The sequence below is a fragment of the Drosophila biarmipes genome, chromosome 3R, assembly GCF_025231255.1.
Source record: "Drosophila biarmipes strain raj3 chromosome 3R, RU_DBia_V1.1, whole genome shotgun sequence".
In the NCBI taxonomy this organism is placed as follows: domain Eukaryota; kingdom Metazoa; phylum Arthropoda; class Insecta; order Diptera; family Drosophilidae; genus Drosophila; species Drosophila biarmipes.
In genome coordinates, this window is record NC_066616.1 from 33,114,199 (window position 1) to 33,142,038 (window position 27,840).

Here is a 27,840-nt window from a genome sequence, read left to right on the forward strand (position 1 = left end):
TTAGGATCGGAACTTTGAATGCCCTGCAGTTTTGGTGCTAGTTAGGGTATTACGGATACTTTTTGGTCTGTATAGGATGGCATGCATTGCATAAGACCTTGAATTTCCTTTGGAAGGAAGTATCATTTTTAAAATATCATGAAGACAAATCAGCTGGAACGGAGGTCGAGCTGACAACCCTCGGCACTCAAATTTCTTAATGATGTCGTCCCAGGCAATGGAACCCATAATCACTACCTCGTAGAGGCGAGTAATCATACCCTGTGGCGAGGGTATGGCGACTTTGTCGCTTTGTGGGCGGCATCAAAGTTGCCGTTCACTTGCAATTGCGATCCGATGGTGGGCGGCGTGGCGCGGCTCCTCTGGGTTCAGATGGTGGCGGTGGATGTTGATGGCGACTCAGCGAGTTGGTGGACTGGTGGCGTGCCTCGGTGGCATTTGGTGTCATTCGAAGTTAATTGCTGGGAACGAGCGACAGAGGCCCCAGTACCTCGCTTTCGGCTCTGGCCCGGATTTGTGTCAACTCTTAAGGTTAACCTCGTAATTATGATTGTTGCTGCTGGTGTCTTTGGTTTTCCTCAGTGCTCGGTTCTCGACCGTTCCCGCGATTGAGCGGATAAACGGTAGTCAGATGCTTATAAGGCATAGGGTACTTATGTGCTTACTAATTCGAAATTATTATATATTCAAATGTCCAGCCCTTACAATTATGTCCATATTTCTAGTGTATTTATAGCTTCTTCAACTTACTACCCACAAAAGTTTCACCTTAGAGTTTATTCACTTGCCGAGAGTTCTGGATCTTTCGACCGTTAGCTTGAAAGCCGAAATCAAAAACATATAACAGCGTGGAGGCACCGAGGAAAAGTGAAGATGCTGCCGTGGAGAAACCTTTTCGGCTTCCTACGTTTCCTATTTCTTCAGCTTTTCCCCCTTTTCCCCACCGAAGAGGCTCCCTTTTTCGAGTCAGCTTTTCTTTGGGTCCCAAGCCCGCTGGCGTTCCTCGTTCGGCGGCTCTGGAGTGTGAGAAAATGGGAAAATCAAGGCAGCTTCAGATGCACAGATACTCGGATTCAGACAGAGACGGCGCGCTCTCGCCGTCCCGCTCCGCAAGTGGTTCCGTCTGGGTCCGGGTCCCGTTAGAGCTGGAAAAAGGGCAAGCCAACTCAGATACATTTGTATCTGCGGAGTGAGGATCCCTAGGAGAGAGCCAAGCTGGAAATCCGAGAAATGGATGTCGAAACATCGCCAGCTCGGCTTTCGCTTCGATTATGAAATCCAAGCCAAACGAGTGGGCAGAAGAAAGGTTTCCTTCACGGCTCTGGAGATTTCCCTGGGAAGACTGGCGAGGAATTCAGGTCAAGCGGGCTTAGGAATTTCTGAGGCGAGTCTGGGGAGAATCCCTGGCCTGGTAATCTGTAAATAAATAACAACACGGCTCCAAACAGGCGAGCAAGGCGGTGCTTAATTATTCAAATGTTATGCGCAATTTAACTCTTTGTTGGTGTGGCTAATGTTGTTGTTTTTGTCCGTATTATTCAACCGCCATTCGATTTCGTTTCGTGGCGACTCCTTGATGGGCAAGTTGGCCAAGTGGAAAACCAGTTTTAGAATCGGCCAAAGCCCAAATAGCAGCCGCCGTCGTCGTATTAGAGAATCCCACGCAGAACGCGTTTCACTCGCTCACTCGGCTTTTGGCTAACGAAGTGCACGACTTTGGTCTAATAAAACAAAAACAAAGCACACACGTCCGTAGAAAGACGCACACACGGGCAGAGGAAAACCCCCACGCACAGGCCCCTCTGAAGGTTGAAAAGCCCAGAGAATACACGGGAAAATACTCTTGAAGTAGGACCCAAATCAACAAATCAAATGGGGACTACAATTTGTACCCAAAATTAAACTATACATCGAATGTTTTGTACCGTTCAGGAAAGAACACTTTAATATTTTGAAATTTCTAACTTTAAAATCAATAGAGCACTGCTTTTTTCCCAGTGCCAAAGAGCGTAAGGCAGACTCGCCCTCGCTCGGTGGAGAGTTTCTTAATTAAAAGCTAATTTCATCTCAAATAACGCCGCTAAGGCAGCAACAACAATTAAGCAATTAATTTATTTCAGCTGCGAGGCACTTTGAATAGCGGGAAAAAATCCAAGCCAAGTAGTAAATGGCCTGGCAGGCGGCCAGGTCGGATCAAACCTGTTGAATCGCAGAATCGAGGGGCCAGAACACAACTCCGGGCAGTTCCCCTCAGCGAGAGGCCTTAGCCGAGCGAGTGTATCTAGCAGATACTTGTACACTTGAAGAACAAGGCAATACAAATTATCTGGTTAGTCCAGGCTTCGGCTGAAGGGGAGGGCCTGGGGCGGGTTCTGGGCAGCCGAGGGATGCATTTGGATCGCCCTGCTGAATCACTGCGACGTTGACTCACGCCGAGAATAAAAGCAATTGTCTATGGTTTCCGACGAAATTAGTTTCTGAACTAACGTAAGCTTGCAAAACAGCAAACAGGTGTGCAAGGAGAGATCAATGTGTTAAGGTGTCGCCTTCGCCAGTCTAACATTAGGCAATGAAGGACTAATTAAGTGAATTTCGAATTAATTTCTCACTTATTTCATTCTCCTCTATTTATATATAAAAACCCAAAAGTTATGTGCTGATGCAGAGCTCCGAGGAACTAACCTTTGTAGTTCAACAGCGATTAAGCGATTAAGGCCGCCTTTATCATCGCATAAACAGTCAAGTGAGATAATGGCTTCCCTAGACACGTCTTATCTGCCGCCGAAAGTCTGGTCCCTCAATCCTTTCGCCTTATCAGCGGTTGCAAAGTCAAAGAACTCGTTGGACTAGCGATACACCACCAAGATAATCTCGGGGCTGGGAATTGTTCCCGGTTCCCAAAAACACTTGACTGACGATCTTTCCCATGCATGCCTAATGATCCTTCAAATGGCCGTTAATAGCCAGCCAACCCCTTTGGGACTGGACCGGGTAACGCCCTCCGCTCGGGGGTTACCCAAAGCGCAACCCACTCCCCACGGTCGCGATCCCAAGACCCAACTGGCGGCTGACCAGTGGGTTACGTGTGCCACGGTACACGTCGAGAAGGAGATCATATTACTTCTATGCCTTGCGATGGATATGATGAAATTGTTTTTAACTATATTATACTTATAATTAGTGTATAAATTTTAATTTTTCTTGAAATTAGAAATAATTCTAATCCAGCAGCCTTTTCATTTCGTGGAAGAAACAAAGTAAATGCTCCACAAGTCTGCCCAACTTTTTCTCAGTGCAGGGTAACCCCAGCAACAATTATTCAACCCAAGTCGGTGCAGTGGGGAAAATATCGAATCATTTCGGTTTCAGTTAGACGCGCGCGCGAGCGTTCTCGAAGGGGCGGCGGGCGGTGGGGCGCGGCAGTGGGGGGAGGTCGGGAGGTTGGGCGACCAAGAGAGTCGAGCAACGCGGCACGCTTTTCCGATCAAACCAGTTTGCCGTAATAGCTGGCATTTGGAATTAGTTACTGCCGATCGCTGCTGCACTTGGAATGCGCCCAGCTAGAAATTCCCGCACCACGCCCCCGCCCCCGGGATGGAGAGTTGACTATTTTTAGCGGGCGGCAGAACTTCATTAAAATGCAATCAATTTGCGAGTGCGGCGCGGAGAAAATAACAAACAAACTGCAGCCACCCACTCTCTCCGCCTCTCTCTCTTTGGGGGCGGAAAAGAGAGAGCGGAGAGATGGCATTTATGCTGAGCAGGCAGAGAGCAGAAGATGGGGCCGAAGAAGAAGAAGCCGCTGCGTCGGCAGAACGAAAACGAGGACGACCAAACTGCATTGTTGTCATATTTCGTAATACGCTGATGCAGCAAGAAGAGAGGGGGTGGTGGGCGCAGAGGTGGAGCAGCAGGTCACAGCGGTGAGCAAGAAAGAGAGAGGGACAGACAGAGAGAGCGGAGGAGACTTGATTTCAACACAAGCTTATCGGCGGGAGAACGCGCGAGAGAGAGAGCATAAGGGCAGAGCGCCAACGCAGCGGCGAAATGGAAATGTCAAGTTGGGGCTGCTCGCTCCCTCTCCCTCTGCCAGCGGCGACTGCGCTGCTCTCTTAACCATTTGGAGCCCCATTCAAACGTTCGCCTCTTGCCATTCCATTTCATCCGCTCATCCGTCGACATCCACTTGCGTTTTTTGCGCCCTGCGAGAGGGAGAGCCATGTGAAACGGGAGCAGCGAAAAACCGCCCACTACCACTACCAATTCCCATATTCCCATATTCCACGCTATCCCCAGCTCAGTTCGTGTCGTGTGATCAAAGCTTTCGGTAAGGCTTCGGCTCGGCTTCGTGTATCCACCTTTGGGCTCTCTTCGGCGCGGCGCTCGCTCTCTTCTTGGGGCTCAGGGACAACAATGCGGTAAAATGGCTTCTGCGTCGACGTCGACATCCCTGCCGATTCAGTTCTGATTGGAGGTTCGTGCGCGGCGTTTCCTCAGCTGTTTTCGTGCCTTTTAGCCTTTTGCCTTTGCCTTTTGCATTCCGCTTTCGGCTCCGTGTTCGCCTCCATTGCCAATTACGTGTAACCAACAACAACAACAACAAGAGCGGCGAAAGAAACAGAAACAACAACAAGTGCGCTCGAGTGTTGCAAGCCTTCTTGCGCCGAAGAAACCGCAAAACGGATTACCAAGAATCTTCGTAGAATTGGTAAGTGGTGAGATTTTCCAGGGAATCGACTTCAAAAAGGTCAAGGCATCAAGTACATAAACTTTCAGTTCACGTCTGAGTACTCCCTCTTGAGGAATTCTCCTGATTCTCAGATAAGGATTTATATGATTCGAAAAAACCTAAAAATGTAGTAAAGCTTCCCAGAATTTTCCGGGAATTCATGGGTTTTATAAAGATAGATAGACATTGCATGATCCTAAACCTAAATATTAAATATTCCCCTTCATCACGCAAGGAAACCCCAGTATTGCATACAGCCATGACGAAGCTACTTAGAAATGCTCGGTGTTTATTCCAAGTAATTTCGATAAGGATTTTAATGACTACTTTGAAGGGGTCGTCGCAGGAGTCGTAATCATCGGATGACTAAGCCGCCGAACAATAGCTTCGATTTCGGATTTAAGGCCGACTAAGCTGCAATAAAACAACCCTAGGGTCGTGCTGGGGATCCATTGGAGGCCGTAAGGCCTCGCAGATACATTTTCTTCTAACAATCTCCCGCTCGCAAGCTCAGTACTTGTACCAACACACGCAAGGCCCACGCCTACTGGAAAGACACAGTTCGTATCCGACTTACACAGACAGTGCCGCAGAAACGAAACGGCCGCAGACACAGAAGCACACAGGCCGTATACGGCACATGCGGAGTAAGGCCGCCGCACTAGATACCAGATACTAGATACACAGATACGTCCGCCGCTTGTTTGTCGGTCGTGCTTCAGTGATCTCTGTCATTTGCAGTCGCCCATTTCCTTTTTTATCCCCCACTTCCACATCCAGTCGCTAGTCGGCTGTCGGCAGTCGCCAGTCGCCCGCCGCACCCCTTTCGATCGGCCTTCCAGTTCCAGTGCCTTCTGGTGGCTTCCAGTGGCTGGAACCCATGCGATGGCCACGGTGATTTTCTGAATGAACCAATGGAGTGACTGTGTGAATGAGTGAGTGAACGACTGGCTGGATGAATGAGTGAGTTGTACGCAACACACTTGCACGGAGAAAAATAATTGAAATAAAAATATATTATTGGGAAATTAAAGAGTTTGACGAAGAAGAGTCAGTTGTTGTGAAGGCAAGCCCGACAGCCCTGGCCGAGCGGCAAGTCTGCACATGCACCTGTGCGCCCCGCCAAGCCACGAATTAAATTATGCAAATCGAGATCGCAGCCCAAAAACCAATCTCCGCCGCAGATCTGCATTTGTTTTGGTTTGGGCGGGTTGTTTGTTACTGCTGTCGTTGCTTTCGATCCGCTGGCTAACCCACTTCACACAGCGGGGGCAACAACAAGAATCTGAATTATTGTTTTGCATTGGGGCAGAAGGAAACGAATGCCCAGTCTCTGATCACACATAAATCTTGCGGTTGTTTTGTTAATGAAACGACTCGAGCAGCGCCACTGCTCTCTTTACTATGTGTTTCACGCTCTTCGCGAAAGCTTTCTGTTTGTTTGCCCCACACAAACGCACTCGTGAGCACCTTGCGCTCAGTTGAAATTATGCTCAAATTATAACTGTTGTTTAGCCGGCGATCGGAACAGTTAGGGCGGCAAAGAAAGAGGGAGAGGAGAAGGAGGATGACATGACTAACAACGCCAAGAGATCGAAGCATTCGCACTGTTGTTGTCCGTAAAAACCCACGAAATAAATCGAAACAGTAAAAGTCCACGCGGCGTATACGCAATCTGGGGGAGAGCGAAGGAGAAAGGGGAGAGGCAGAACTCTCTCCACGGCACTCTTTCTAATATTATCTATCCCTCTCTCACTCTTCCTTAAGTACACCGAGAAAAATATCCATTAGGGGAGATTTTCATTGAAATATAAAAAGGAATATATTGACAGATTTGATCTAAATTGAAATTTATACTGTTATGAAAACAATAATTTGTTGAATTTATAAAAATTGTGTAAACAAATAAAAGTGGAAACAAAATAAACTCGTTATAGTTAAAAGAACTCCTACTTATTTTCTCCTGTGCACCCGTTTCTTGCGCGTGACTCTTTCGCAAATATCACTTACATACTTATTTCTGCCACTTCTCGCCGATTTCCTGCCCCTTTTCGTATTCAGAAATTCCTCGAAACCAAATTCACACAATACATTCCTTGATTATTGTTATTTAAAATGATTTCGTATTTATTTATTTCATTTGCGAGTGCCAGCTGCCAGGCTAAATACGTTTCTGTTGTCTGCTGCTCCCCGTGTGTACTCATGTGGTTCTTATTTCTTTAGCTCCACCCGATACTCCTTTTCATATTTTGGGGCTTCTGGCGTTTCATGAGACTTTGCTGAATGCATTTCTGATTTGTATCACCTTCGCGGAGAATGCCGGGTATTTCGCTTTCGGGTATCTGCCGCTCCGATTGCCCATCCTGATAGTGCACGAGTCGCGCGTGTACCCCATATATCTCCTTTTTTAATTAGCAATCTGCACAAAAACTCCGACTACTGCAAAACCTAAATTCAAAAGTGGAACACAAACAAAAACAGCCAGAAGTCAGCAAAAAGTGAGGAACCAACGAAAATCCAAAAAACAGAAAAGGTCAGTGACCAAAATATGTTTTGTAACTCAGGCAGAAATCTTCGCGAAAAGAGAATGGGCCAAGAAACCGGGCAAAAACAGAAGCCAGCAGGCAGTGTTAGCCCTTTGGACTCCGGATATAGTAACCGTTGTGCGAAGTATCTACACTTCTTAGGTGGTATCTCGACGAAGGCACATAAAGATATGGGTTGTTATAAATATGGTATTTTCATTCTGATCGAACCAAACACACATCAAGCACTATGCACTATGCTAGCACTGCAACCGAATCTGCTTGCCTTTCAATTTGTGTATTATTGAAAAGAGCTGATCGGCAAGAAAGAATGAAGGATTTCTGGTGATTTTCCGGCCGCAAGCACGTGGTGAGACTCTTTCACAATTTCCGCCTGCTGGCCGCAGTATTTGTTTTTCGTGCCGCTTTTAAGCCTTCTGCTCGCCTTACAAGCATACATACGCATGCACTTTAATTCAATTAACGACGTCGGCGTCGCTGCCGGCGCAGCTCAATGTCCGCGTCAAGTATACGCCCTGTGGTGCCTGACAAGCGCAGAGCCGAAGAACCACTCACCCACACGGGCGGCGGGGCCAGTGTGCATCTGCCAGCCGTTTCCTATTCTGCATTCGCCACCGAACGGTCAGCGCAAGGGAAAACACCAAAAAGGAGAGCGGATGGCCAGGCATCCGACTTAAGGCTGCGCACTTACAGTGCTTACAGTACCCACACCGAGTGGTGCGGCAGAAAGGCAACATCAGCGGAAAGAAATAAACACTCAGAAATAAGCAACTGCGAAATGCAAATGAAATGTAATTGAAAGCGGCGCTGCCGACGTCGCTGCTACCCTTAAGCTTTGCCAGGGGACATTGTCCGTTTGTCCGTTTGTCCATTTGTCCGTTTGTGGGACACTCGGCGGTCGGGGACTGCGAACTGCGGACTGGGGGTTGGGGATGGCGGTTGTCGGTTGTCGGTTGGGGGATAACGAGCGGGCACAGTGGGTGCCTAGCAAGCGAAATTTCCAAGGTCCTGACAAAACCTAAGCCTAACGAAGTCCCCTTTATTGACTAAAGAATGTAACTTTTTGGTTTATTTTAAATAATTTAGTGTTGATAGTTACCAATCTGGAGACCAGTTATTGCCAGTTATAAGATATCATAGCATTGATCGTCTTCAAAAATAATACAAAATACCTTTTCATTAAATACAAAATTATCCCCACAATCCTTTCTGCCCACAGTCATCGATTTGCCCCACTGTACCGCTGGCAGGCGAGCAAAGAGCACATGACAATAAGAAAAAAGCTGTGTGTATATTTTAATCCTCTCAAAGAGGATTTTTCGATTGCGGCCGTTGCTGTTGGGGCCGTTTGCACACGACACCAACAGCGCGAGTGCCAGGGGGCGGGGCGTCAGGGGAGCGGTGTGGGCGGGGAGAAGGAAAGGCAGAAAGCAAGCGGCAATGTTTTCCTCGTAGCCTCCAAGGAGCGCAGCCGAGGAAAGTCACCTCTAAAAAGCCAGCCGCGCTCAGATATCCCCACAGAACCACGCAGATACGAAGCACACGAAGATACACATCGCGCACAGATACGGGTACAGAGCGCACACAGATACTCACGCACACGGGCGCGCTGTGCGCGATAAGCTTAATTGGGTGCGCAGCGGTGGGTGGTGGGCGGCGCAAGGAGGCGGAACAGGAGGAGGGGGAGGAGGGAGCCATGGGGATGACACTCACACACACACAGCATTATCACCGCACGCACACACTCGCCATCGCACGGCAGGAGAGCAAGGAGAACGCCGAAGAAACACAAAATAAAAAGTGAAATATGCACGCAGTGGCGGAGCCGACGGAGACGCCGACGGAGACGCCGACGGCGACAGCGCCTGGGGGCAAAGGCCCCCAAAACGCACGAAGAGAAAGCAGCGCACTGCGTGCTGTTTCTGGGGATACCCCTTAGCCAAGATCCTCGCCGGGGATGTGGGAACAAGAGAAGCGACGCCGAGGCTGCCAAAAATTAAATCTCTATTACCAGACAAAAACTCGTATCGGGTAGATACCTACAATGGTTTAATGAACTACAACACTTTCGTGATGTTCGTGACATTCCCTCGTCCTAAAAACAATGGGTATTGCCTCGATGATTCCTCGTGCGTCAATTCCGAGCTCTTCTTCTCCGGCCTCCGGCTATCGTTTCCTTTGTTTGTTGCTGTTGCCCGGCCGTTCAAGGCGATTCGAAACGCGCGATCCTAGCCCCACCTGCGCCCCTGCCCCCTCGACTAGCTCCTAGATTCGAGCGGTTCGGTGGGCCTCTTGTGGGGATATCGCCGCATGGCCGGGCGCAGCTGTTTTCGGAGAGTTTCGTCAGAGGATCGCTGGCTGGACCCCACAACTGGGTCAGTTTATAAATACCCGCGCCAGAGTTCTAGCTTCCATTAGCGGCGCCAGGAGGAAGGCGGCCACCCACCCACGTAGGAATCTTTATAAGATTTATGAATTAATCGTGGGTACTTAAACTATTTTAATAAATTAAAAACTATATGTTAATATTACACTGATGGCACTTAGATGAGTTCTTTGGTTGTTGATTTAGCCTTAAAAATAATCATTTCTTCCCACTCGGAACGCATCTGAAGAGCCCAAGCAAGCACATGCCGGCATTCCACTTTCGACCGCTCTCTTTCTGCGCTGTTATCGCCGCGGAGCGGAGAAAGCATTCGGGCGGCGCAAGAACCGAATTCCCGCGGCTCCTAGAAAAGGGCGATCGAGCGTGAATCACGGGTCTGGCCGCAAGGCCGGAGACTGGTGCCTTTATCTGGCGTGTCCCAATGGGCAGCGTTCGTGCGGGAGCACACTGCTATCGTGGAGGTACTTCCTTCGTCCGTCTTATCGGCGCAGTGCGGTCGAGCACACTACGGACATGGGCACACACACCCGGCAGTTCGTTCCCCAAACGCGGTGCAAGCCAGTTCTCGGATCCCAACCGCACATCCTTTCAGTTCTTGCTCAGTTCTTGCTTTGGGGGATATCTCAAAGGAAATGGAAGAAAGCAGCCCGAATAGAAAGCCCCAGGGGAAGTGCGCCCTAGTGCGACAAGATTCTGTCAGTCCAATTCCGATATCGGGGGTGTGAATTCGAGTTTTAAGACGCCTTTGGCTCTCGCAACTATGCACGACTCTTGAGGCCTCTGGTGGCGTGGTGGCCATGTGGGGAGCGGTGGTGGATCGCTGATTGGCCAACCAACCAAGTGTGTCAGTGCGAAGAGCCAAACTGTGGAACTGCGGAGCTGCGGAACTTTCCCCGTCCGCCGGTGACCCGCATTTCGAATGTCTAAATTAAGGACACCGCCATAAAAAGCTCTGCGAGCGCGAGGGCAAATTGTTGCTGTGTGGGTCGAGGCGTGAAGTGGTCGCAGCAACAAAAACGCAGGCATAGATCAATACAGTGCTGACAGCTGGGGGGGCTTCCAAGGAGGGGGCGAGGGGAGCGTTGCAAGACCGCCGGGGAGAGACGCCCTTCTACGGCACAGCTCGGAGTGGCTGCATTTCTGGCTGACAAATGCCAGCCGAAAAACGATTTGGCAATCAGCAGTCCAAACGAGTCGCAGTACTCGAGCCCCCAGTTGGTTTAAAAGGAAATACGATGTGCAGAGAAAGAAATGTCGGGGTGGAACCTTTCCGAAAGCCAAAATAATATACTATAATGGCTGTACTTTTTTATTAAATTCAAATTCATTCTGCTTATAAACGATGCATCTATGACAAGAAATGTTTTCTTATGGGAACTAGAGAATTTCCCTCTGTAAAGCAACACTGTGTCCCCTAACGATGGCCACAAATCAGTCATGGGGAGCCGCAGTTCCCAGCTTCCAGGTCCCGCCGATCGCCGATCGCCGGGGTGAGCTCACCCAGCCGAGGGCAACTAGTTCCCCGTCCGCCCCCAAAAACAGCCCCATCCCTTCCCCGTCCCCCAAGCGATTTCATAGTCGACCAGCCGAAGAGCGGAGCGGTGCTTTGTTGTTTCGTTGGCGCTCACTCCTCCGCAAACGTTTGCCTTATGCGATTGGAACCAGTACAGATACGAATGTGTACGATCGGATGTGTTACAGACATGTGGTTGTGTATCTGCGGGGACACGCTGTTGTTTTTGCTTTTACACGCACGATGGGACAAGTACAGCAGACTTTCGGATGGGATTTCCAACAGAATTGGCCAGGTTTCGGTTCCATTTACTTCTATAAATTCCGAATGTGATGTTGCTCCATTATAAGGGTAATTTGGAAATAGGAACTTTTTATCTACCGAATTTCAGATAGCCAAATCACCGACCGAAATCAGGTTTGAACGACAAACATTAAAGCAAACAAATGTCTTTTCGAAATGTCAATAAATAAGTTTACTCAGCGATCGATTTATTGGTACTTCGATGGAAGATAACAACAGTGAGTTAATAAGGAATTCACACTGTTCCAGTGTTGGAATACTGAAAGATACTGAAAGCAGAACTTCTTATAATCAAGGATCTTTAAGAGTAGACAAAACCCTCTCCAATGTGATTCCTAGCTTAGTGTCACTCGGTATCCGTGGAATTGCGACTGAAAATCTCGAACGATCTCCACGGTGCGGCGCGGGGATTCCTCAGTGGCGTGTCTATTATTAAATTTCTCTATGAATGGAATTATTCACGTAGTTACCTACACAGGCACAGCTCGACGGTGGGTGGATGGGTGAGTGTGTGGAACCTCGGTCACACTCGAACGACAGTTTCGAAACCCGCGGGGTCTTGGTCCGAGGCCCGGGGTCCTACGGCGCGAGTGTTGGTGTGGCATTGACAACGGCCCCTCTGAAGACCCTTCTCTTTGGGCTTACGTGCTCGGCTGCCAGCCTCTCCTCCCAGCCATTTCCATCGTTTCCATTTTCCATTTCGGTTTTGTTGTGCTCCGAGCCAAGCTTTTTCTTTCGGGGGCCTACGTGCGAAGGAATTTTACACTTGGCGAACAAAGGCGCAGAAAGAGCTAGAAACCGCCGGAGAGGCACAAAAACAACAACGGGACTTTATGACAGCCAGCGTCGTCGCTAGAAACGAGGGGGGAGAGTCGCAGGGCCGAGGAGCGGGGAGAGCGGAGCGGAGAGCGGGGCCAAGGGAGCAGGAGAGCATGTAACCAAAGTACAAAGAGCCGAGCTTCCAGCGGCGACAGTTTGTGAGCCAAGGAGAAACCAGGCGAGCGCGGAGAGGGGGCATTAGAAGAATCGTACACTCGGAGATACTGCAGACGAATCCCAAAGATAATCTAGAAAGTTTGGAAACATTTCTCATCTCTAACTTGTCAAATTGATAGATACATCAGCCTTAAATTTAGGTGGTAAGTCAAGCTCACACCCCCTTTCTCTGCGTGTAGAAGGAGGGACCTGGGAGGCTTTGGTTTCTAGCCGCGGCGCTTGGCGGCAGGAGGGCGTCGAGGGGCGGGCAGGAGGGTCCGAGGGGTGCGGGGCAGCCAGGCGCTCGGCACATGTGTTCGCTGCCAACCTGCGATACCTGTTCCGCCGTTGGCATCGACGGAGCACCAGAATCCGGCCACATAGCTGCCAGCTAGCAGCAGTTACTCAGTTAGTCAGTCGTCAACACAGATACGCACGCACACCACTGCGCCGGCACTACTACCCACACGGCTCGGCGTTAGGAGAGCCAACCGCCGACGCTCTCTTCACTCCGCTCTGGGCCAACTCGGTGGCTTTTGCTGTTTGCGCGGCACAAACAGCGCTAGAGGAAACCGAAAAACCAAAGGCCCCGATCTTGCATCCCCCTCGCTCTCACGCACAGCGAGCGGGGTGCGGAGGGGCGGCGCACACGCATGTAGAAATCACAGGCTCCGGTGGTTTTCGGTTGACGCGGTGGCTCAGATCGCTGGATTTTCACATACTTCGATACGTTGCGGGGGCGACGGTTGGGGCTGTGTGTGGGCCACTTGCGCCAAGTGTCACGCACACGAGGCTTCAGCCGCAACAACAAGACTCGAGGCGGCTAGAGCCAGAAACCCACTTTAGGCCAAAGCTATTGGGTAACAACTGGCCACCACTGGGGGCCAAAGGGTCGTCTATAGAGAGAGAGATACCCAACCTTCCGCCATGAAGGGAATCAGCAAGGCGCTCATGGCTCTAAATGGCTCTGAATGCTGAGAAAGATGTATCCATTATCATAGAGAATCTCCAGTTCCAAGGGATAATATTTTTATACAATCTCTAGGATACCAGATCCATATTTGTATATAGGATATATATATCGTACAAGTCCTACCTAGACTTGGTCCCAAGGATCACAGTGAACCAGAGTTCCGATTTCTTTATAAAGCCGATTTCTGAACCCAGGTCCCCTTCACTCCCAGGCTTTGGGAGTCCCACACTGGGAAATCATTCGTCATAACTGCCCGACCCCCGGTGTCTTCCACTCCTCAAACGGGTCTTCCTCCGCCAAGCGACCAAATTCCGTTTCCACTCCCAGCCGAAGCTGAGATTTCGACATCATCACCGCGGTCTGTGGGAGATGAAGAGGAAGCATCGCTGATTGGTGAGCCCTGTCACCGACTCCCCGCCCAACCTCCGTTCCCGCACACACGTACACCTCGGCCGCCCCGCGGAACCTATTGTTGTAACTTTTCGCTGATAAAACTCAGGCAGGAGAGCAACTCCCCTCCCTTCCGCGGGGCGGGAGAGGAGGCCGTGGAGCGTAGATAGAGCGGTTCGTCGTATTAGACCAGCGACTAAGTAGAACAAGTAGTAGGGCAACAACAACAGGCACTGGCGAGCCACTACACAGGGAGAAACAGGGACCAGCCAGGCTTGAAATGGGTTTTGTATTTTGAAGTAATAAAGTCCCAAATGTATCTGAAACTGATATGACCTTGTATCTGAAACGTTCTTATAATTTAGGGATAATTAAATGTTTTCTGAATATTTGGTCGACTAAGAAAACAAAACTGATCTCGTAGTGCGCACAGGAGACCCCCTTGCCCTCCGGTCCTATTTCTCTCCGTGCAGCCACGGAGAACACAGTGGACCCGTGGACCGGCCGGAGTCAGAGTTCCGATCCGATCCAGCAAAGCTCCACAAAAGCCACTCAGAGTGGAAAAAACTAAGCGGACTGAAAAATGAAAACAAAACACACCACCAACAACACGCAATAGGGCAAGGCAAACAACAACAGCGGCAGCGGCAGCGACGCCGACTGAGAGCGGCAACAGGAATTTACGATTCAGTGACTGCCTTGTTGTTGTTGTGCTTGTCTAGCCTGCGCGCCTGTGTGCGTGCAGTTGTTGCTTTTCACCTGGGCCGGGGCTCTGTCCCTGTGTGTGTGAGAGCCTATTAGGCGAAACGACCGTTTCCGTTGCAAGGGGCCGGGGGCCGGGGCCGGGGCCGGGGGGTGGGGGGTGGCCGATGTTGTCTTGCTGTTGTTGTTGCCGTTACGCCTTCAGCCAGTTAATAATAGACAACAACAACAGCGGCGGCAGCAGCTACAACAAAGCACCCACCAAGGTGTGTAGGATAAAAAACACACAGCCACTACAAGAGAGCGAGGGAACTTTGCCCAAAGCTCGCTGCTTAGGATCCCCGTTTGAGCCACACCGCCGGTCCAATCCACTTGTAGAATTTACAGCCGCTTACGTAATCCCTCGGCTAAAAACCTCAGACGAGCGCTCCTGCAAACCGACACGAAAACACAGTGGAACTTCCCCAGCCTGAAAAATCTATTAACAATTTTAAAACCCTGCATAAATGCCAAAGTAAATCCTTTGCTGCTGTAAGGATTCCAAGATCAAAATAGAACTGAAATCTAAAACAGACGTGTTTTATAGGTAATTTTAAGCGCGAACAGTGGTTCCTTCGAGTACCCACTGTATGTCCCACCACGCCTGCGTTGCGGGCTCTCGCGCTTCCACATGCTTTCCCATGTTTCGGTGGCCTGGAAAACCCCAGCTAAGCTGGCCCAACCCCAAGTGGTTCCAGTAAAGAGCCCAACCCAAAAAGTTGCCCTTACAACAACCACAGCGACAACAACTGCACCGGCGGCGGCGGGAAAAGCGGGGGAAACGACAAATCATCAACTGTTGCACACCCAAAAGGTTGCTGTTGTTTCCTAGCTTTTTCCAGCGCGTTTTTCTTTTTAACCCCGTTTCGCTGCCCCGCCCCCGCGTCCCCCCTCCGGCCCCATCCATCGCGTGCACAGCAAAGGAAATTAAAAATTCAAAAGTCAAAGGCGCAAACAAGAGAGCAGAGCAGCGCTGCCGCTCTGGCGCTCTTCCTCGCTCTCTCCGTTTGGAGACTTGGGGATCAAGCGAAATGTCTCCACAAACCGCAGCCCTATTGCCTGTTTGTGGGCGCGTGTGAGTGAGCAAGAGCGTTCCTGTCGAGAGAGGAGGATTTGTTGAGCGCGTGTGTGTGTTCGTGCGAAGAAGAAGCAGCGCCGGCAGCGACGCCGGCTGCGCTGCCCTGGCGCTCGGGAACTTGGAGCCCAGTTGCCGAGCCGATCGCCAGAGGATCGCCGCTCACTCAGTGTATTGGTGTCAAGCAAGACGGACGAAATATCGCCGACGACGCGCCGCTGCCAAAAAGAGAGTTTCTCCGCTCTCGCTCACACGCGCGCCCCCTCTCGCTGTCTCTCTCGCGCCGAGTTGTGAAAATTTCCACAAGTTAAAATTAAATGAAAAAGTGCAAAGGAAGCAGGCGAAATCGCGAATAGTAATTTCGGTTTAACAACTGCGGGCAGTGCATTAGTAGCCCCGTTCAAATGTGCTTCCGAAAATAAAGAGTTTGTTGAGAACTTCGAGGGAAAGCCGAGCTGAGCAAGGTGCTTATACGGTTTTTAACTTAACAAAGTGGGGAAACAGTGAGTGAAAAGTGTTTCTGGACTCGGCTTACAAGCCATCCCCACAGTCCAAAAACGTTGCAAGAATCATTCAAAAGAGTGAGAGGGAGGGGGTGCATAGCTATTTAGGACCTCCGCTATAACCCCCAACCGAAGAACCGCCCCTCTCGCTCGCTCAGTATCGCCATCTCCGTCTCCGTCTCCTTTCCAAGGCGTACACGTACTCAAAGGGGGTGTAAAGCCGACCGAGTGTGTGTGTGCTGTAAAGTGATCTCCTCTCCGCAGGCAACCGCCCACCCCTAAAAACATCCGCTCTTATCAGGGCGGTGTGCGTGCGTGTGTCGGTGTGCGCTGCGTGGGGGAGGGGGACACGAGTGAGCAGAGGTCGGCGGCAGCGCAGTCGGCTTCCTGCGTCGAGGACTTTGACTTACTCAGTCTTTCGCGATTCTTTCCCGAGTGAGGACGTGTCCACTGGAAGTGATCCTCTCTCCTGCACTCGCTCTCACTTTGCTCCACACAACGGTAAAGAAACCAACTAGTGGCAGAAAAACAATACAATTCCATTTAAAAGCCAGCCATAAGTGAGAAACACACATATTCGTGCTCGTGCGATCGGACAGGCAAAAAGCTTTGCCGCCAAGCTTTTCTAATAACTGTTTGGCGGTGCCAGTGTGTCGGTGTGTGTGCGCGCCGATCTCTCCCTTTCTCTCCTCATTGAATGGTTTCTCAATTGATTTGAACAAGTGCATAAAAACAATAACAATTGCAAACAAACGAAAAGTGCAAGGCATGGACAACAAAATAGAAGAGTGGAAAAACAGAAAGCAAACCAAACTGAACTATGCAAAAGTGAAGACTGTGTGTGCCAGGGCCAGGAAGACGGGACTGGAATTTCGTGGGCGCACGGGAATGATTTTCAATTAAGTGTACAAAGCAACTGGGACTGGCGTGGCGATAAGATAAGAGCGGCAGCGGCAAATATTTAGCAAGTGGAGCGGGCAAGAGGAAGCGTGGTTTCAAGACAAGGATTTTTTGTTGGAATTACGATCGCCGAAAGTGTGATAACGGTCGGACGGGACGGGATGGGACAAGGAAAAAACGTGCCACGAACATTCTTCCATGACTTTCCACTGGGCAATCAAGGCTGGTGCGTGTGTGCGCGTTCCAGTTTCCAGTTGGCAGGCCTGTAAAGTTTTCCAGTCAGCCTGCTCTCCTAACTCCACACCCTTTCCTTTGGCAAGTTTCCAAGTCATGCACACTCACACCGATCAACAGTTGCTGTCATTCCAGTCGCGCTCTCTCTGTCTTTCACACACACCATCGCTGCAGTGCGTGTGCGTTCCTTGTTGTTGTTGTTGCTGCTGCTGCCTGCCTGCCCATTTGAAACACATTTGAAATTTCCTCATTTACTTTCCCTCAACGGGGCCTGCATAATGTGCTCGTCTCTGACCCTTTGGGGTCGACTCTTAAATTAAATTCAATTGGACGCCGGCAGCGCGTCAGCAGCGCAGTTTCCAGCTGCAGGACTCTTTTCGAAAACGGGAAGCGAAATACAGTAAAGCTTGGCTAGTCGACGTACAAATAGGGGGAGTTTGGGTTTTGAAGAGAATTCGGGAATTCGGGAAAACTTAGTTTTTAAAGTGCTTGAAGCCACGATTATAGGAATAGCATTTCTTAGAAACGGATTTTTATTTTTGTTAAATCAGTTGTTTTTAGGAGTTTTCCAGTATATTACGAACTTCAATTTTCTTTAAAGCTTGTTATTTTGAAATCTGTGATCTAAATGACATATGAAATGTAACTGCGTTTAGTACAAATGTTTTTGTAATGATACAATAACTATCAATAGCTCATATACTCTCTTAATGCTTTCTACATAAAGGAGATCCTATAACAGACGTAGTGCCTCGACTAATCTTCGAATTTCCTTCCTTTCCGATTGCAGCACGCCCTGGAATATATGTTTTAAAAGCTGACAGGCCCCAAGGAGTAAGAATCCCAGCCCAGGACGACCGAAGGACCTTAGATGTACCCAGGGCAGACATACAGCCCCACTTGCATGAGGACATAGACCGCGATCGCACACCCACTCGCACACCGCTTCGTGACGCAACCACAGCCTCCCAATGAAGATGGCATCCCAACGCTTCTGTCTGCGGTGGAACAACCACCAGAGCAACCTGCTGTCCGTATTCGACCAGCTGCTCCACGCAGAAACCTTCACAGATGTGACGCTGGCCGTCGATGGGCAATACCTGAAGGCACACAAGGTGGGTGGTCTTTGATTTTTTAGTTATTTTTATCTTTATATGTTATCTATCTCTACTATTTCAATCGTATCACATACCTTATTTGTTACATTATACATAATGTTTATAAAGCAATGCCCTTTCAAGTTTCTATTGTACTATCCCCCTTTAACCCAACTAATTAATCTCCCCCTTTCACAGATGGTGCTATCCGCCTGCAGTCCCTATTTCAATGCCCTGTTCGTAAATCACCCGGAGAAGCACCCCATTGTCATACTGAAGGATGTGCCCTACTCGGACATGAAGTCCCTGCTGGACTTTATGTACAGAGGAGAGGTCTCCGTGGACCAGGAGCGACTCACTGCATTCCTGCGCGTGGCCGAGAGCCTGCGCATCAAGGGCCTCACCGAGGTCAACGACGACAAGCCCTCGCCGGCGGCAGCCGCATCGGGCGCGGGGGCGGCGGGTTCCGAGAGCACGCCCACTCCTCCCCAGCTGCAGCGCATCCAGCCGTACCTGGTGCCCCAGCGGAATCGCTCGCAGGCCGGCGGTCTGCTGGCCGGTGCCACCAATGCCGGAAACACTCCCACCCTGCCGGTGCAGCCGTCGTTGCTCAGCTCGGCCCTGATGCCCAAGCGCAAGAGGGGCAGGCCCCGCAAGCTGTCCGGCAGCTCGAACGGCACGGGGAACGACTACGACGACTTCGACCGCGATAACCTGATGCACGACACCTCCGATCTGGGCAATGGCAAACTGGGCAACGAGTCTTACTCCGGCAACGACGACGGCTCCGACGACAATCAGCACACTGCAGGACACGGGGATGATCTGAATGTGAGTTTCATGGAGGATTTCTAAGCACGGTTTCTGAGTTGTGATCGGTGCCGCAGATGAAGATGCCCCACAAGTACTTCTGTGCCTAATCAAATTTCCCTTCTCCCGTCCACAGGAAAGTCGCGACTCTCTGCCCTCGAAGCGATCAAAGAACTCCAAGGACCACCGCGCGGCGAGCCAGCACGAGGACAACAGCACTTCCGGTGAGTCCCCGATACCAGTACATACAGTACACCTGTACCCGCACAGATAGAGCGCACCACTACCTAGTCCTAAGATCATTTGCCTAGCCCTAAGACAATGCACCATCAACCATCCCTGAGTCGACTCTCATGTGCACCCAGCAAGACATGTACCGAACCCAACTCAATCCAATACTGAGCCAGGCCGAAGTCACATAACCACATTCGACCAATCTCATCTGCGAATATCGGAAAAGCTAAAAGGGATTTTACGCATTTCAATTAGTAGAAATCTGAAAAGCAAAAACTCGCGTCGGTTCCCCCGCTTAGTGCAAAGTAATCTGAATTGAAAAAGAAAATGTGAGAAGTAATACGAAATTGTTAAGTGAATTCGCAACGTTCGAGGCATCTTCCGTCCGTCGGCAGGTGAGTGTCCCCAACAACCAGCTAATGCAGTTGATGCCCAAGAAATGCAAATCCACCAGCTGACGAAGAGATTATTGTGAAGTTGAGAATCGGGTTGAGCTCACAGGGATTCATGGCCGACGTGATAAGAATGATATGATCAAGAAGCTTGTAGCTATCAAAATTGTCCAAATTTACCGCGCCTCAAAAGTCAAAGGTAGCCAGCTAACTCAAGAAACTGAATTCGCCACCTCTCATGACCATCACCCACAACGAATGCTGATCTCTGTTGTCCATTTCCGATCATCTCCTCCACGAACCAACAAACAACAGCGAAATGATCAACTGACACTCCAAGCTGTCAATGAAAAGAGAAAAAGAAACAGAAACAGAAACAGAACAACTTTCGAACTCGCACGCGCTGAAAATGGCTTGAAATCCCTATAGCTTTTCCGATCCGATTTGAAACTCTTTCTCTCACTCGCTCGCGTCATGTGTTTTGCCTTTCTCTCGCATACATCCTGCACACACATCTACACCCACATCAAAACTCATACTAGGTTTATGCGCCCGATATTTGTAATGTTAAGTAGTTGAAAAGACCCTTATTCAAATTATTCAAATGAAAAATGAAGACTCAGATGCCAATATACCAATTAAAACCAAGTTATTGCTGTTCTTACAAATTGACGTGGCGTATAAACATAGTATTAGACGTCCAAGAGGCACCCAACTAACCTATTCCCTAACCATTTTAGATGGCAACGACAGCGACGGCGAAGGACTGGACACCTCTTACATGGAACCTCAACTCATGCTGGACGAGTACGACGAGCCCGTCGAGTTCAAGTACAACCCGCTCACCGACAACAGCTCGCCCACGCAGGACCAAGCGGATGGCAGCCACCTCAACGAGCAGGCGCGCCAACAGGCCTTCCTCATCGCCGCCCAGCGGAAGCACCAGGCGGACGCAGCTGCAGCGGCAGGCGGCGGAATCAAACTTAACATTATCGGAATGGCCGCTGGCGGAGCGCAGGTGAAGAGCATGGTCAGCATACCGAAGCTGACGCCCATTGGCAAGGTGAACGCCGCCTCCACGCCACTCGTCTCGCCCGCCGGCTCCTCCTCCATGGCCTCTGTGAAGCCGCGTGTCCAGAAGCGGCCCAAGCTGGCCAAACAGAACGGCGACGTGAAGCCGGCCGTGTTTTCCAGCCAGGATTACCTCGACATTTACAACAGCAACGACGGCTTCAAGTTCAAGGCCGCCGGTCTGAGCGGGAGCACGCCGAACCTGAGTGCCGGATTGGGAACCCCGTCGGTTAAGACCAAGCTGAACCTGAGCAGCAACGTGGGCGAGGGCGAGGCGGAGGGCTCGGTGAGGGACTACTGCACCAAAGAGGGCGAGCACACGTACCGCTGCAAGGTCTGCTCCCGCGTCTACACGCACATCAGCAACTTCTGCCGGCACTATGTGACCTCGCACAAGCGCAACGTGAAAGTGTACCCGTGTCCCTTCTGCTTCAAGGAGTTCACGCGCAAGGACAACATGACGGCGCACGTGAAGATTATCCACAAGATCGAGAATCCCTCGACGGCGCTGGCCACCGTGGCGGCAGCGAACTTGGCCGGCCAGCCGCTGGGCGTTTCAGGGTCCTCGACGCCTCCGCCGCCGGATCTGAGTGGCCAGAACTCGAATCAGTCGCTGCCCGCCACCAGCAATGCGCTCTCCACCTCCTCCTCCTCGTCGACGTCCTCGTCCAGCGGATCCCTGGGACCGCTGACGGCGTCCACAGCCCCGCCAGCACCAGCAGCCGCGGCGCAGTAATCTCCGGAGCGCCCACCTCACCGAGCCCAAAAAAGCACACACTCAAAGAAAAGGTGGAAAGTGGAGGTTGAGGCAGCCGCCAGCGATTGGAGGAAGCATGCAGCGCCAGGCGCTCTTCGGGATTTTTTTGTTGTTGGGGAGGGAAGTTAAAGTAGATTTTTTGTTGATTTTGTTTTTAGTTTTTTACTTGGCCTCGACGGAGTGGCGGAAATCTCCGGAGCCAGCAGACGTTTTATGTTGTGCAATTTACTTCATCAGTTACAATTACGATTATTTTCCGGACCCCTTTTCAAAGACCCGACCAGAACGCAATGCTATCTAATCCTACCAACTACCCCTAAGATGTACGATTATTATTTATCCCGGCCGGCGACGGCTCGTCGGTCGCTCTTCATTAGCGCGTAGTCAAAGACCCAAAATCAAACAATTTGTGGCCGACACTTTAGAAACCCATCCATTAGGGTTGCCTTTTATTGGACACCAGAGCGGCCTTATTGCGAAGTGTATCCGGGCAAGAGTTACACTAAAAACCGAAACTAAACCTGCACTTTTAGATAATTAAACTATATATACACACAGATATGTTATACATAATTATACAAATAATATATAAACATTGAATGGTATGTCTAGCTGTAGTTCTATTGATTAATTTATCATTATCACTATGTTCGATACGCTAATGTTAGTGCTACACATATTCAAGCCGAACTCTGAAAACGGAGGAGGAGAATCCATGTAATGTTAATCATGCGAGAGGGAGCGCAGATCTACCTTGTTGCCTTCAAATGAAGCTAGTTAAAAGTTAACCCGGGGCTGGGCCAAGGTCGTCGGACCACCAGCACCCGCCCACCCTCAAACACCCGCTGACCCACACAGTTCCCCCAACATCCGAGTCCCGGCGAAGGATTGAAAATGTTTCGTCGGGACGTCGATGAGGTGTGACTACAGATACAACAGCAACAATAGTTGTAACGAAACGCTAATATTAGTGAGCATAAAGTAACCTAATTTATCATCTATCAAACGATTTATGTTGTATATCGGAGGCTTAAATTATCGCCAAAGAAAATGAAAATCTAAAACAAACAAAATGCAGTTGAAATCCAACAGTAACAGCGAGCAGCCCGCAGAACAGTGTAAAATTACAAAATATTGTTGTTAATGCGAAACGATCTCCAAACAAAATAAGCACTTGAAAAGTAGACAACAAGTAATTCCTCAAGTCATGTGAAACGTTCAAATTTGTTGCAAATCGAGAACCAAGAAGAACCATTCAAAACTGCAAGCAAACCGACAGGCAAAAAGAAACTGGAGGAAAATTAAGCGCAATCAAATAATAAACAAGCTGCGTACGCTAACTTATTAAATAATTTTGTTTTTAATTCTTTATTTAGTGGTAGCTAGTGCAATTTAGTCAGTAAGCCGCCGTCTCCCAAACACCGACTAACCATCGCGAATATGTATTTCCACCCAATCAAGCAATCAATCAATCAATCAATCAATCAATCGATCCAACCCAATCTTCCACACTTCTCTTTTGGCGTTAATTTTAAACAATCAATCAAACACCACCATGCATATTTATTTGTGTGTACACTGTTTGTACTATATTTACTTTATTTTTAGTCTACTTTTTATATGAATATATTTACATATATTTTGCATTCAGCAACTATACACCTTCAGCAATTTTCTCGCTTTCAAAACAAAATGTCCAACTCGAACCCGAACGAGGAATATAGCTACATACACAGAGTCATGCTTTGATGCCCAAAGAAAATGGAAAATGAGAATCGTAATGCAAGGCAAAACTTCCATGTGAGAATGAGAAAATTGTCTGGAATTGTTGGTAAACATGGTTTCCGTTTAAACTAGCTAATTACGAGACACACTTTACGATATATCATACGATACGTTAAACATAATTACTAAATAGTGAATCACACGCAATATTAATCAAGCAGAACATTTATATATTATCGTTTAAAACTGACCAACAAAGGAAAATAAAATACACCATGCAAAAACACTCGAAACAATATCAGTTCTGAAACACAAAATTGATTGTTTTTATTTTTTGTGAGGGAATTGGGACTTGTATTTTTAAGTGGTATCATAAGATCATAATCTAATTATAATCCAAACTTGAATCTTTTCAGTGACCCCAACTCAGGCCACTCCTGAGCTCTCCCAGCGGCTGTTCGGCTCCTCCTCGACGACAATCTCCGCAACTGCAGCAGGCGGCGGCTCCACTTCTCTCACAGAGCCCATCTCCCTGCTGGAGATCAACGAGAATCGAGACTCCGCACCCGTGCACCTGCCCACAATCCTGGGACTCAAGATACGCGCGATTCCCACCACATCGCCCACGCAGCAGCCATCCCCTCAGACCCCCACGAAATCGAAGACCAAGGTCAAGCAGGTGGCAGGAGGCAACAACAGCAACTCCCTGCTCAAGCAGCAGCTGCGCGGAGGCGCCAAGGATCCCGAGGTGCCGCTGTCCACCCGGATCACCGTGGCAGTCGCTCCCAACGCCGCCCAGACTGCCGAGGAGCAGCCCAAGGAGATGCAGAAGAAAAACCAGGACGAGGTCAACGCCTGCATCGGGCTGCAATCCCTGGCGAATGCCGCCGAGCAGCAGGCAGCCCAGGTGGCCAACAGCAGTGGCAATCTGCACCACCAGCTGCTCCTCCACATGGCGGCCAACAACTCCATGCTGAAGACCACCGACTACTACCAGCAACAGCAGCAGCAAGGATCCCCCTCAAGTGTGGGCCAGTTCATGGATGACGACATGGACCTTCTGTCCATAAATGAGCAGCAGGATCCCAACAAGAGCGATGATCCCGATCACGAAACGCTGACGCTGGCTGACGAAAATGCTGGTTTGCCTGGCTATCAGGGCAATGAGACGGACGCCACACATGCGCAGGAAGATTCGCCAGCACCCGAGACGCCAACGGCACCTCTTCCGATTCCCCGGAGTGGCAAAAAGGGCGCCAAGCGACCCATTCAGCGGCGAAGGGTACGCCGCAAGGCCCAGTCCACGATGGACGACCAGGCGGAGCACCTGACGGAGATGTCCGTGCGAGGCCTGGATCTGTTCCGGTATGCAAGTGTGGTGGAGGGCGTCTACCGCTGCACCGAGTGCGCCAAGGAGAACATGCAGAAGACCTTCAAGAACAAGTACAGCTTCCAGCGGCACGCTTTCCTCTACCACGAGGGCAAGCATCGCAAGGTCTTCCCCTGTCCCGTGTGCTCCAAGGAGTTCTCGCGGCCGGACAAGATGAAGAACCACCTGAAGATGACCCATGAGAACTTCACGCCGCCTAAGGACATCGGGGCCTTCAGCCCGCTGAAATACTTGATCAGTGCAGCGGCTGCCGGGGATATGCATGCTTCGATTTACCAGCAGCAGCAGGAGCAGGCACACTACCAGAGGCAGTTGGCCGAGCAGCTGGAGCAGCAGAACGCCTCCTTCGACAGCCAGGACAGTTCGCTGCTGCTGCCGGACGTCAAGCTGGAGCAGGGCGAAGACCACGATGCGGACCAGGAGGCGGAGCTCAGCGATGGCGGCTTCGAAGCCTGCAATCCAGCAGCAGCTGCGGCCGCCATGCTGAGCCTGCAGCAGGATGTAATCATCAAGAACGAGATACAGATCTCGCCGTCACCCTCGCCCACGCCTCCCGCCTCCTGCGCGGGGGCGGAGGGCAAGTCCTTGGCCTTGGCCACCACCGCACAAACCGCAACGTAAAGACTTGGCAGGATACTAGAGTAACTAAGGGGCTGCGAGCGCACAACAACGCTTCACTACCCTAAGCAGCCAGCTCTGAACTGTAGAATACTTCATAGCATTGTAAGCAATCGTGGCACTCAAAATCACCAGACTCAAAACGATTTTTTAGTTAAATTCTAATTCTAGTTAGTGTAAACCCGTAAGCAATATTATTACTAACACTCGCTCCGTCCAGAAAGCCTTTTTAAGCGAAAGAATGTTTAATTTAATTAGAACGTAGGATTTTACCCATCTAAGCAACGCACAGTTCAGTGAACTTTAATGATTTTCGGCTTTAATTATAACCAATTCGACTGGCCGCCTCGTGGACCCAGCGAAGGATCCGCGGAGCAGGCAACTTTAGAACTTTTCATTTCTCTTTGTGATTTTGTTGAACCTTTTTTGTAGATCCTTGTTTTTTATTTTTGTTGTACATAGCTTATATATTGTTTAATACTCAAAGTCCGTAGTATAATTTTGTTCATTTCCTTGGCAACAAGCTGGAATCAAATGTATTGGCTAATTGTGCAATCATCAAGACGAGTTGGTGGCCGCCGAGAAACCCCTCAGCGCGGTTCTGCGGCCCCACGAAATGTTGTAAACTTAATTAACTACTTAAGACCACTTAACTAGGATGTAGACGTACTCCTTAGGCTCGATGCATGTTCCAACGTACAACAAAATGCGCAACGGACTTCCAGTGAAGAACTCAACTGATATTTATACGGAATCCCAACCTGGTATTATGTATTACGACTCCAGCCGTTTACTTAACGCAACAACTACGACTTAAGCTCATGCGCTCAATCCCTAGATTTATAGTTGCGATTTTAGGCTAGCCATTCGTGGAGAAATCATAAGCGAGTTCATTGAATAAAGAGAATTTTACTGAAAGACACACAAATGGTTGTTGGTCTGGGTAAGGAAAATACATGCCTACTTCAGCCCTTAAATATTTTATTCGAATCCTCCGTTCACTGGTTATTTGCCCTTCGGTACCAGAAACGCGCCCGAAAGTCATCGGAGCAGGTGAGGAATGCAGGTGCATTGGGCGAGTGCGTGATGTAGCGCACAGGTCCATTGTGTCCCAGCGAGTTGAGGGTCAGGCGGCAGCCGTTACGTGAGTTCCACGAGCAGAGCGAAGTGGTGGCCTCGTCGGGGAAGAGCACGTAGTCCTCGGTGTGGTTGAAAACGGCCTCCGTCTGGTGCTCCTGCTTGCCGGTGGTTCCAGCACCCGTGTACGTCTGGATGGGTCGACTGGTGCACAGTTCCCAAAGGTACACCAGGGAATCCATTCCAGAAGAGAGGAGGTACTAAAAGAAATCATTGGGAGTTAGCCATTTCATAGTCACTGGCTATGTTTCCTTACCTTTCCATTCCTGGTAAACTCCAGGGAGCAGATGGCCGCTCCGCCATGCGCCTCGGCGATGGTGTTGATGCAGCGTCCGCTGATCCCATCCCAGATCTTGATGTCGCCGTCGTAGCTGCCCGTGGCGTAGAGCTTTCCCGTGGGCGAATACTTGACGCAGGTAACTCCCGCCTTGTGCTGCTGGGAGGGAATGGCGCTGACAAAGCACTGGGTGGTGTGCACGTCGTACACCCGTAGCACATTGTGCTCCGTGCCAATGGCCACGTAGTCACCCGTGGGATGAAAGGAGAGGCACAGCACCGGCTCGCAGTCGGTGAACACCTTGTGGGCCTTCTTCACCGAGGGCTTGGCAATGTCGAACAATTTGACGGTGCCATCCCGCGAGGCGGAGGCCAGGATGTGCTCCTTGGGGTGGAACTCAAGGTAGGACACCTCGTCAGTGTGATCATACAGCGTGCGAATGACCGGATGGCCCTGCTGTTCCCTGCCCGGCTCGATATCCTCGGGCGCCGACTTGGCCAGCATCCGCTCTACATCCAGAATCTTGATACTGGCATCCACACTGCCGGTGGCCACCAGGGAACCATCGCAGCTGAACGCCCCGGCGCGACAGGCCTGCTTATGCGAGGTCACATATGCCGTCTCGTAGGAATGCGGCTCCGGGGCCAAGGCAGACGCCTCCGGCTCAAACTCCAGATCTATCCCGGGCAGGACATCATCCGTGGGCGTCTTGTCCTTGTCACTCAGCGTCTGCATTCCGGCAATCATCACGTGCAGCAGGCGTTCGCTAGGAGCACACTGGTCCGCCTTGACCAGCATGGACAGCTCCATGGCGAACTTCTCCAGGCCGTCGTACATCAGTTGGCTGCCGGATAAGCCAGTTTGTTATTACTCCTCCCTCTTTCGGGCTCTACTGTAACCCACCTGATCATCAGCCGGTAGAGTATCTCCCGGTTCTTCACCAGGTTGCTGGGGTCCAAAATCTCGTCGCGCATCGTAAATAATAGTATTTAATTCTTTTTTACGAATGTAAACAAAAACTGAATGTACTACTGCAGAAGTCGTGGTTATCGTTATCGGAATTA

At 50.1% G+C, this 27,840-nt stretch overlaps 2 protein-coding genes across 5 annotated transcripts; one reads left to right on the forward strand and one right to left on the reverse strand.

The window, feature by feature from the left end:
* The first annotated feature begins 4,026 nt into the window (after positions 1 to 4,026).
* LOC108023865 (protein tramtrack, beta isoform) lies at positions 4,027 to 26,280 on the forward strand. Of its 4 annotated transcripts, none has more exons than XM_017093528.3 (5): positions 4,027 to 4,708; positions 18,059 to 18,383; positions 18,564 to 19,196; positions 19,312 to 19,399; positions 23,771 to 26,280. In XM_017093528.3, the coding sequence occupies exons 2-5, from the start codon at positions 18,240 to 18,242 to the stop codon at positions 25,363 to 25,365; spliced, it is 2,460 nt and encodes an 819-aa protein (XP_016949017.1). In that variant the 5' UTR covers positions 4,027 to 4,708; positions 18,059 to 18,239; the 3' UTR covers positions 25,366 to 26,280. The 4 variants fall into 4 exon arrangements, with proteins under 4 accessions (XP_016949017.1, XP_050745432.1, XP_016949016.1 ...); XM_050889475.1 differs by lacking the exon at positions 23,771 to 26,280 and adding an exon at positions 20,542 to 23,671 and having other exon boundaries at positions 4,089 to 4,708; XM_017093527.3 differs by lacking the exon at positions 4,027 to 4,708 and adding an exon at positions 15,777 to 16,095.
* On the reverse strand, positions 26,252 to 27,840 carry LOC108023866 (cleavage stimulation factor subunit 1). Its single transcript, XM_017093530.3, has 3 exons — positions 27,680 to 27,840; positions 26,756 to 27,620; positions 26,252 to 26,699 (listed from the first exon to the last, which is right to left on the reverse strand). Exons 1-3 carry the CDS (start codon positions 27,748 to 27,750, stop codon positions 26,361 to 26,363), a joined length of 1,275 nt encoding a protein of 424 aa, XP_016949019.1. The 5' UTR covers positions 27,751 to 27,840; the 3' UTR covers positions 26,252 to 26,360.